This window comes from Propithecus coquereli, unplaced genomic scaffold (assembly GCF_000956105.1).
Source record: "Propithecus coquereli isolate 6110/MARCELLA unplaced genomic scaffold, Pcoq_1.0 Scaffold18, whole genome shotgun sequence".
NCBI classification, from domain to species: domain Eukaryota; kingdom Metazoa; phylum Chordata; class Mammalia; order Primates; family Indriidae; genus Propithecus; species Propithecus coquereli.
The window spans coordinates 4,525,524-4,536,768 of record NW_012142745.1 but is presented as its reverse complement, the minus strand read 5'-3'; the positions used below and the strand labels follow the sequence as shown (position 1 = coordinate 4,536,768).

General features: G+C 37.2%; 1 protein-coding gene across 1 annotated transcript in view; it reads left to right on the top strand.

The window, feature by feature from the left end:
• FARSB (phenylalanyl-tRNA synthetase, beta subunit) overlaps positions 1 to 11,245 on the top strand; it is a 16,511-nt gene that overhangs the window by 4,541 nt on the left and 725 nt on the right. The window contains exons 4-7 of the mRNA XM_012642464.1: positions 2,430 to 2,491; positions 2,771 to 2,978; positions 3,494 to 3,574; positions 7,051 to 7,143. Coding sequence (XP_012497918.1) covers positions 2,430 to 2,491; positions 2,771 to 2,978; positions 3,494 to 3,574; positions 7,051 to 7,143 — 444 coding nt within the window. The remainder of the gene's footprint in view (positions 1 to 2,429; positions 2,492 to 2,770; positions 2,979 to 3,493; positions 3,575 to 7,050; positions 7,144 to 11,245) is intronic.

Sequence of the window (11,245 nt, the reverse complement as noted above, 5' to 3'; positions counted from 1 at the left end):
AAACCTCCTCATTCCTGAAAACATTAGTGTTTAGCATCATATTTTGTTCAAGTATTAATTATAATTCAAAATAAATGTATAACTGTAAAAAGCATAACTGAAATTATATGGGCAGTATCAGTTTTTGTTAATCGATCTGGATTTTAATAGCTGTTACCAGTTAGCTTTTGTTATTTAGCAAACTACCCTGAGACTTAGTGGCTTAAAACCACAACTGTTTATTTAGCTCATAATTCTCTTTCGTGGTCTGGTCCCGCTTAGCTGATCTCTGCGGGGTGTGCTCACATGTGTAGACAGCTGGCTGATTGTCTAGCAGCTGGATGATCCGGGATGGCCCCACTCACATGTCTACTTCTTGGCAGTGGGGTCCACAGGTCAAGTGTCCCTCCTCATCCAGCAGACTAGCTTGGGCTTTTTTACATGGTGATGGTTGCAGGCTTCCAGCAGCAAGAAAGCAAGCCCAGTGCTCAAATGCTTTTCAAGCATGGTTCTGTTGGCCAAAGCCAGTCATTTGGCTAGATTTGAGGGATGGAGAAATAGATGCCATCTCTTGATGGGAGGATCTACAGTGTCATGTTGCAAGGCCATGGATACAGAGAGGGGAAACATCTGTGGCCATTTTTACAGTTTACCACAGTAGCAGTTGGAATAAGCCAGATGTAGCTTTTTAGTCTGTTTTAAAATAATGTCTGATTTGAGAAAATTTCTTTTTCTTTTTAACATTGAGAATTGTCAAGTGTTAATAACAGTGAATATATTAATATATTTTTGGGAAGAAGAGAAATATTATATTTTTAAATTTGGATCACTTTTCTCATGTAGGTAACTTCTTAAAATCATTTGTATTATAGAGCTCTTTCACAAATTTGAAATGGTGTGCTTTCTGAAAAGGGGTACTATACAGGTGTTTTGGTATTTGTTAATTTATTTCATCCTAAATGTAATTAGAACAGCTCTTCTCAGATTGTCCTCCCAGAAGGGAAGGATCCTCTTGGGGAGGATGATTCTTTCTCACATGAACTAGCATATTTCCCCAAACACTTTGAAAGTTCTTCTTCTGGTCTTTTGTTATTTTGTAGAAAAGTTTTAGAATAAGAGAATTAGAGGGGATAAGTGGTAGATAGACTAATGGTTATGGTATGTACTTTGGAACTAGGCTGTCTCAATTTGCTTATTGATTCATTGATTTGTTCATTAGTTACTTCATGCATTCACTCATTAAATATATACTGCATGCTTATTATCTGATAAGCATTTTTCTATGCAGTGGGAATATAGCAGCACTTGGGTTCAGCAGCTTATCGTTGTTGTGACCTGGGACTAGTTATTAATCTAAAACTCAAATTTCTTATCTGTAGAATGAGAATACTAATAACATCTGTTGTGAGGGTTAAGTAAGATTATCTTAAAGTGCATCTTGTACTGTTCTGCTCATAATAACTGTTTAGCTCATAGCAACTGTTCAGAAGAGGTTCGTTTTTACTGTTGCAATCATTAGCATCTAGTCCAGTGCCTGCCGAACTCCACTGTGCATTCACATCACCAGGGGATACCCGCAGATTGGGCTTCAGTAGGTGAGGTGTCACCGCTGCTAGGTATCAAGACATGAAGTCTGCCTTTCTCACAAGCACTCAGGTGATGCTGGTGCTTCTGCTCTGAGGACTGCCTTTTGAACAGCAAGGCTCTGCCCGTTGCCCTTACTTGAATCAAAACAGGTTTTTAAATGTATGGTTTTTTTACTAGTAGCATTTATACTTTTGAGAGTGAGTCAGTGATAAATACTCGTGGGTATGTTTCCAAAGGTATTGAAAAGCCTGGATTTTATGCATGTTGTTCTCACCTGATATGACAGAGTTACATATTGTTTGAAAGAGAGTGAGTAACAATTCATGAGATGCTCCCACCCCTACTGCCTTCTGGAGCAGATTGATAGCCTGGTCTTGGGATATCATTGCATTTCCCCGCCTGGGAAATAGGAGTATCTTCATAACACTCTTAGACTTAGTATGATGGATAGTACATTTTGACACTTGAATTTTTCTTTCTTGGTCATATATACCTGCTTACATGAGATCAGACTAAAAGTCTTTACCAGGATTTATAAACATCTCTGAAATGGTATAATGCAGCAGTGTTTTACCGTAGGGAATGAGAATAGACCATCTAAAAGGGAAAAATGTTTGGCATTTTATATTATTTCTAAGCAGCGCAAATTACCTAGCAAGTAGAATGTTCGTGTATGAATCTAATGTAACAAATTTTTTTCCTCCATAATAATGTTTTGAAACATCAAGTTTATTTTTCGTCTGTGGCTCTAATGACAAATTCTTGGAAGGGTAATAAAACTCAACAACTAGTTGAATTAGAAAGAGTCTAAAGCTGTATCTGATGGAGAATGATTTAAGGTTTTCAAACTCTTTCTCTTTAAGGAACTAGCTTACCGAAAGGAGATGGTGAGAGCTGATCTGATTAACAAGAAAGTTGGAATCAGGTATGGTCTGAAAACTTCATTGATTTATTTACTGCTGGAGAGAATTCAAGAATAAAGTACACATAAGACTATTTCATTTTTCCTGAGAATGCTTGGAGAGGATTTTGATATCCTTCCGTGTGAGTTAAGAAATGATACAGCATCAGTTAGGGTATCTGGTGTCTGATAGAACTCAAAAAGTAAGATTACTCTTTCAGGTAAGTAGCATATTTTAAAACAAAATGTATACATGTTTTAAATAATTCAGTGAAGTGTATGATTTGTACATTCCTATTTCAGAGAAACTCCAGAAAATCTTGCCAAGCTTCTGACTAGGATGTATTTAAAGTCAGAAGTCATAGGTGATGGGAATCAGATTGAGATTGAAATCCCTCCGACCAGAGCTGACATTATCCATGCATGTGATATTGTAGAAGATGCAGCTATTGCTTATGGATATAACAACATTCAGATGACTCTCCCGAAAACGTACACCATAGCTAATCAAGTAAGATTGCACCCTTAAATAAACACTCCTTATTGTTAGAAACTGATTATTGAATGCCAGGAAGTCTTCGGGAAAACAGAACATAGGAATTAAGCAGTATTTGGACATGCTCTGCTATGAGAGGCATTTGCTATGGAGAGGATATAAAACAGATGCCCAGATGATTAGAGTAAGTTTAAAACCTGTGATGACTAGTTCTTTGAAGAAAGACAGGTTTTGAGTTTGGAGCCCTTGTTGACTCTCTTACTGGGAGATTCATTTTCTCAGCTTGGGTCTGAAGGCAGAAGTCGTGTGTGGGAGTGGTGGAAGTGGGGGGCTTTGTACATCTGTGTAGGAGTAGGGTAACGAGGCAGTGGGCCAGGGGTATGCTACTGGTGGGGAAATGGTGGCATTAACAGTACGTTAGTAAGGGTGGAAGGGTGGTTTCCTTTTAGACATGTTCTATATAAATCTCTTTTGATTAAAAAATAGGAAATTCTATTGAGGTGAAATAAAGTGAATACTTTCTTTTTCAGTTTCCTCTTAATAAGCTCACTGAACTTCTCAGGCATGACATGGCAGCCGCTGGCTTCACTGAAGCACTCACCTTTGCTCTGGTATGTCTTATGTGCTCTTTCCGCTCTGCTCATTGTTTCCTTAGAACCTCCGAATTATTTATTCTGTGATTTCTTATATGAATTTATAAAATCTAGACTGCTAAAATTTCCAGATTCTCAAGAATAACTTTGTTACTTGAGATTGCACCATTTCTGGTAAAGAAATGTTGAAGGATTTCTCTTTACAGTCACAGAAGAACATGAAGGCCTAGAAAAAAATGTCTTAAGTGACAGATGGCAGAGTATTTTATAGTTTCATGTGAGTGTTGAGTGGTTCACAATGTGTTTCATAACCAAATTTATTAAGTTAGAATATTTGGTCTTAATTCGGTTGTGGCTGCGCCCACTAGATGCCGCCCTGGTTAAGGGCTTGTGGACTGTTCCACATTAAACTTATTTCTTTGTCTTTGAACACGCTCACAAACATTTGCTTTGAGTTGAAAAGCTGACATAAAAGGCCTAAATCAGGAAATGAATTTTATTACAAAATCAGAAGGAAATCTGCCTCCCCTACCAGATTGACCATTTGAAAGAATAAAATGTGTATGCAATTTGTAGTTCCTTTTTTTCCTCTTGCTGAGCATTTCTGTGGTGCCTACAATGTAGTTCTTGAGTATTCAAGTAAGTTTCAGCTTAATAATCTGTGGGGGAAAACAGCTACTTCTTTTTCTCCCCCTCAGCTCAACCCAAGCCCTGAAATTCTCAATCATTTAGAGTATTTAAGGGACCTTACTTCTTGTCTAGTTTAATGGTTTCATTTTTCTGATTCAGCAGTCATTCATTCAGCCACACTTGTTGAGGATTTATTGTATGTCAGGCACTATACCAATAAGGAGCTGGAGGCTGAGAGAGGATAAGTACCTAACATTTTGCATAGACAGCAAGAGAACCAGAACTGGAGTCCTGGCCTTTAGACCTCCTAGAGCTGTGCTTTTCCATTGTCTCATGCTGCGTACACTGTTTTTAGTGCCATGTCATTCATATGTATACATATATATATTTAGTCGTGAGCATCCATGATTTCATGTAAAATGAAATACAAAAAATAACACTGAGAAATGTATTATTATTTTTTTAATGTGTAAGTGACATAGGAATAGTCTCATTTTAAAGGATTCAGACTTTAACCATGTAAAGTAAACCATGACAGTTCCCCTTCCCACTTCTAATCCTATTTTCCTCCCCAGAAACAACTGCTGTTAAAACCTCAGCATGTGGGATTTTTTTGCCCTTTTATATTAGTAGTGCATTTTGACTTTAACTTTGTGGCCCCACTCACCTTTGTAGGAGCACTTGGGCTGAGTCCTGACTAGTGCCTGCTCTGCAGGGAGTGTTTACCCTGTGCCAAGGGCTTTATGTGCATAATTACATTTCTTCTCAGTATACCCTTGGGAAGTAGCCATTCCTTTTATAGTAGTTAATTTAAGTAACTTTCCTACTCCAACTTTCCTGCAGCCAGTCAGTGGATCAGGGATTCCAGCCCAAGGCCTCTCTATGACTTACCTGTCACGCCAGGGATGTTAGTAATAGTCTGTGGTAAAGTCACTTTACCACATTTATTGTTTATCTCTAGGTGGGGGAGGAGTGAGGTTCTAGAGAATTTCAGATTTGTAATAAATTTTTGTATAGGAATTCTAACATTAAAGGTATTTATGAAATTATACACTTTTAAAGCAAACCTAAACATCACTGAGCAAAGATGATCTGTATTGCTACGTACAGTTTTACACAGAGTAACAGCCATTCTTTTTCCGAAAACTAGTCCTTGACTTCCCAAGTATAATTCACATTTCATCATGATTTTTGCTATATCTTACAGCAGTTGTCGTATTTTCTTTTAAATTGGCTCACTTTTAAAACTACCTACTTTAACCTTGTTATAAAAATAGTATCTATGAAAATTATCAGCTTAGTTTACTTATTTTTTTTCTAACATATTAAAACAAACACATAAATATCAACATCTAAAAAGTATTCCATTCTGCATGCTAGCTACTGCTGCTTCAGGACAGCTTAATTTAAATTGCTTCTTATCACTATCTGTCATCATCCATGGTCATGATAAAACACGAGGTCACTCGGAAACATAGCTGCACTTGCTGTGTGCCTGGGAAGCCTTTTTCTTTTACACAAACCATACTAGTTCCATTTGGGAGTGGACTGCATCATGTAAATTGCGTTTCCTAATTAACTGGTCATGTTATATTTGAATCTTATTATGAGGCTCCTCTATGCTGTGGGGAAAATGCCTATCCCCAGTGTGCTTGTCACCATTCTCCACCTTGGCAGCCATAGCACATAGTGGATCAGGGAGCTGTTTCCTGCAATGCCTGGATGTGGCTTCAGGATCTTTCCCAGGAAAACATGGCAAGAATTGCTAGAACTGGCATTGTCATAAAATTAATTCTTTTTACCATTTCAGTTATTCTATACCATTCTTTTTTTTCCTAAGTGAAATATAAGCCAACTAGTCCTTGAAGACCATTTTATAGACAATAAATGAGCAATATTGCCTAATGTTGGAAAACAGTACAACAATCTCATGGTATATCAATTTTCATCTGAAGTTTTAAGTTCTTTTTCAAAAATTTAGCATTAATATGTGGCAATTATTTCCTATCCTTAGTAATGATTTGTAAAACATCATCATTAATATTTTTTGAGTACTTTCTTTATGCCAGGTACTGTACTTGATTATCTTATTAGTTATTTATTATTAGATTTGATATATCTAATAGTGAGTTTTATTTTCATAACTTCCACCTACAGTGCTGGTTTGGAGGGTGACAAGCATTCTCCTTTTGGTAGGTGGGTACTTACCAGTTTGTTACAAGGAGCTTTATCAAGCACATGCACAGAAGTTACATGATACAGTAGAAAGAACTTTGGGCGGAGTTCAGGCTACTTGAATTCAGTCCTACCATTCTGCCCCAAGTCAGTGTGGATTTAGCGAGGGTTACAATGGTAATCAAAACAAAGCCATGGGAATACCAAGGAGGGACAGAGAATTTCTGACTGGAGTCATTAGGGATACTTTTATGAAAGAGAGGTCATTTAGTAGGGTCTTGGGGAATGGGTACGAGTGGGGCTGGGAGAGCATTTCAGGTAAAGGTAAGGAAAAGTGTAAGGGATAGGGAATGGCTAAGAATGTATAGGAGATTAGAATAGAAAGGTAAATGGTAGACTAGCTTAGGAAGGGCCTGAGTACAAGTTATACCATCTCCATGTGAAAAATTTACTTTAGCTCCATATCATAGCTAGAACACATTTAAGAGATCTGTTCCTGTTAAATTGCCTCTACTGTGGGCCTTCAATTGATATATGTTTATTCTTAGCTTATTCTTAACTTACTGATTTATGTAGGGAATATATATTGCTATTAAACCATCAGAAGTTGACTTACAGCATTAAATACTTTCTATATTAAATATAGTCATTGCTTTTCCATATCAATCTATTTTGTATGTACTTCTTAGTGCTCCCAAGAAGATATTGCTGATAAACTTGGTTTGGATATCTCTGCAACAAAGGCAGTCCACATAAGTAACCCTAAAACAGCTGAATTTCAGGTAAGAGCTTTAAGGAGGTAAGAATTTAAGTAAAAACTGAGAGGCATGAATTAAGAAAAGTCTCTTCAGTTATATCTCAGCTGGTGAAATCTTAGAGCTTTTTTTATAACCTCTTTGATAAGTTTACAGTTGGTTCTTACATAGTCTGCTGACAAAAATTCTTAAGATTTTTAAAGTAATCTTTTCTTGATTTACTTTATAGTTGGTTCTTAGTTGCTTTGTGCTATATGGCCCAATCTCCCTTGTCTGAATTTTCCATTTCATAATTGATTTTTTAATACCATTTTTGGATTTTATCTTTTCCATTCATTTGTATAAATGAATCAAAACCTGTTTCTAATACCTCCATAAGTCATTCACTTTGAATTAGCCATTACATCAGTTCTTGACTATGCTGTCTATACCTTTTATTGTAATGTCTAAGTTTATTGGCAGTTTCATGTAGAGTTTAGGAATATTTAAATGAGAATGATACTACTTTAATAGTATTAAATGATTTATGTTATAGATTGGGATATTAACTATGAAAGAAGGGCATTTCAAGGTTATAATATCTTTGCTTATTAATAACTTTAAATAGTTCCATCTCTTTTGTACAAATAAACTGTCATTCTGTTTCTCTTACACATGCAATTCTATATGTTTTTTAACCCAGACTTGAGAGAAAATCATGTCTCCTAGCATCAAGGGGAATCTTAGAATTGGATGGTTATGCTTTTAAGAAAGTTAATGCTGTTATAAATATATCTGAACTCTCTGATTTGAAATAGTTTCTTTGGAATTCGTTTTTCACTTTTGTGAAAGTAGCGGGTTGGATTAGTTCTAAAAAAAAATTCTTAAAGTTCTAAAAAATGTTTAAATCTAAATTTTATCTACAGAACTACCTACTAATGTGATAGATTAGCGCTAGACTAATTAAAGAACTAATTGGTAATAATATGCATCAAGTACATGAATTCTTTATATTTAGAGTCCGAACTTTGAAGAATCCTTATGCTAATTTGGAAGGATTGTGATAATGAATTGTTATATTTTGTTTCCTGAGGTCTAGCTTTTCTACTGTTTTTAAAAGATGATCATGGCCAAGCGTGGTGGCTCACGCCCATAATCCTAACACTCTGGGAGGCCGAGGCGGGAGGATAGCTTGAGCTCAGGAGTTTGAGACCCACCTCAGCAAGAGTGAAACACCATCTCTACTAAACATAGAAAAAATTAGCTGGGCGTGGTGATGTGTGCCTGTAGTCCCAGCTACTCAGGAGGCTGAGCTGAGGCAGGAGGATTGCTTGAGCCCAGGAGTTTGAGGTGCTGTGAGCTAGGCTGATGCCACAGCACTTGCCCAGGCAACAGAGTGAGATTCTGTCTCAAAAAAAAAAAAAAACTATGATCATAGTGTTCTTTGTAATAAGACATATTGAAATTCATATTGTGATTTTTCAGTAAAACTTAGTGGATTTTTATTTATTTATTCCAGTTTACTTTTTTCTTCCCAGTTTCACTTATCAAGATTTCTTAAGATTTAGAAACTGTTACATTGTTCAGAGTTTACATCTTATCTATTTTATGTAAGTGGAAGGTAAACAAATTAGAAATGCATTAAATATCACTATAAATAGCTGTGGCTTAATATACTTAAGAATCAGTCTTTCTGCATAAAATACGTTAAAGGTGAGAGAGTGTCTTAAAGACTTGACAGATTCTACATTTTACCCCTGCTTTACCAACAGATTTGACTTACCATTACTAATATGGCTAACAGGTTTATATTTATTTATGGTCAAAGTAAATGTAAAATCGTTCATGGGCTTGTAACTCAGTTTATTGTCTAAGCCTGTTATTTCTCCTGTGTAATTCTTAACTTCGAGCTCTTTTCTGATAGTAAATATGTTAGAGCATTGACAAGATAGAAAAATAGTATTTAGCTAAAATATATAAAATTTTATTCCAAATATTGTAAACAAACTTAGATTATTATACCCTCCTCCGATTAGCAATAAACTTCCTTAATATCCTCACATATCCAGTCATTGTTTAAGTTTTTCCATTTGTCTCAATATATTTTTTTTATAGTTTCGAATTGGGATTCAAATGCAGTTCATACATTGAAGTTGATTAATGTGCTTCATTAGTCTCTTAGTCTACAAGTTGCCCCCTCTGTCCCTCCATCCATCCATCCATCCATCTTCCTCTCTCTCTCTCTCTCTCTCTCTCTCTCTCTCTCTTTCTCTTTCTTTTTCTCTCTTTTCCTTTTGTTTAAGAAACTGGGTCATTTGTCCTATAGAATTCCCAAATTTAGGATTTTGCTGAATCTATTCCAAGTGGCCCCCTATATGTCCAGTAAATTGGTAGGTAGATATAGAAGCTTGCTCAGATGCAGGTTTAATTTTTTATATTGCTGTAGGTTTTTAAATGAGCAAATAAGGCTGATCTATAAAATAAACTGAAAAAAATGGAGAAACATTATCTACAAAAGTAGCTTGTTTATATTCAAATAAGTTAAATTTCCTTTAAACTTTTTTTTTTTTTTGAGACAGAGTCTCACTCTGTTGCCCAGGCTAGAGTGCTGTGGCATCAGCCTAGCTCACAGCAACCTCAAACTCCTGGGCTCAAGCAATCCTCCTGTCTCAGACTCCCAAGTAGCTGGGACTACAGGCATGTGACACCATGCCCGGCTAATTTTTTCTATATACATTTTCAGGTGTCCAGCTAATTTCTTTCTATTTTTTCAGTAGAGATGGGGCCTTGCTCTTGCTCAGGCTGGTCTCGAACTCCTGAGCTCAAACGATCCACCCACCTTGGCCTCCCAGAGGATTACAGGCGTGAGCCACCATGCCCGACCCGGCCTCCTTTTAACTTTTAACATTGTAGTTTGTTTCTGTGAATGATTTGAGCCCTTTTCCTCCAATTGGGAAAGGGGACAACATTTAAGAAGTACCAAGTTGAAAGCTAAAGCAACTTGCTTGTAGAGTAGATGTGATAGGAAAGGTGTTCTCTTTTTCCTTCAGCACACATTCTAGCAAGTCCTTTTAGGGCCTTACTGTTACTTGTGCAGGATCTAGGAGGGGCTGCTGTTTTAGCTATGGTGGTCAGGGCAAACCTCTGTAGGAGAGAATATTTGAGCAGACACATGAAGGAAGTGAGAGAGCCACATGCAAATCTAGAGGAAGAATGTACGAGGCAGAGCAAGTGTGGAGGCCCCGAGATGGAAACCTGCTTGCTGACCAGTACAGCATCCAGTGTGGCTAGAGTGCAACAAGCCTGGGAGCAACAACAGTTGAGGTTAGAGAGGGAGCCAGGGCCAGAGAGTATATAGGGTGCCATATAAGGGCATGGATTTTATTCAAAACTTGATGGAAACCTGTTGGAGATTTTTGACCAGGGGAGTTACAGGATCTGATTTTGCTCTTAAGGGACATCTCTGTATGGAGAGTTGGCCATGAGGTGGCAGGAGTGGAAGCCCAGAAGCTCATGCAATATCTGGGCTAAAGATAATGGTTCTTGGAGTCTTTACTGCAGAGTCCAGACTTAACAATAAACTCTTTTTTTTTTTTTTTGCCAGGGGTTGGGGTGTTGGGGAGAGAGTCTTGCTCTGTCACCCTGGGTAGGGTGCAGTGGCATCTTCATAGCTCACTATAACCTCAAACTCCTGGGCTCAAGTGATCCTCCTGCCTCAGCCTACTGAGTAGCTGGGACTGCAGGTCTGTGCCACCACGCTAGGCTAATTTTTCCATTTTTTATTTTGTAGAAATGGGGTCTCACTCTTGCTGAGGCTGGTCTCGAACTCCTGAGTGCAAGCAATCCTCTTGCTTTGGCCTCCCAGAGTGCTAGGATTACAGGCATGAGCCACCACGCCTGGCCCCAACAATAAACTCTTAACACTCCTCATAAAACCCTTCCGGTAACATGTGCTGGATGCCAACATATATAACTTTGAAATGAGAAGTTTATTTTACAGACAAAAGCAGAAGCGCGGAAGTTTTGCTTTTTTTAATTTTAATTTTAAATTATGGGTACATAATAGTTGTATATCTTTATAGGGTATAGGTTTTGCTTTTTTAAAGAATCCAGATGTGCGTTTCTTATAAATAGTAAGAATGAATAACTA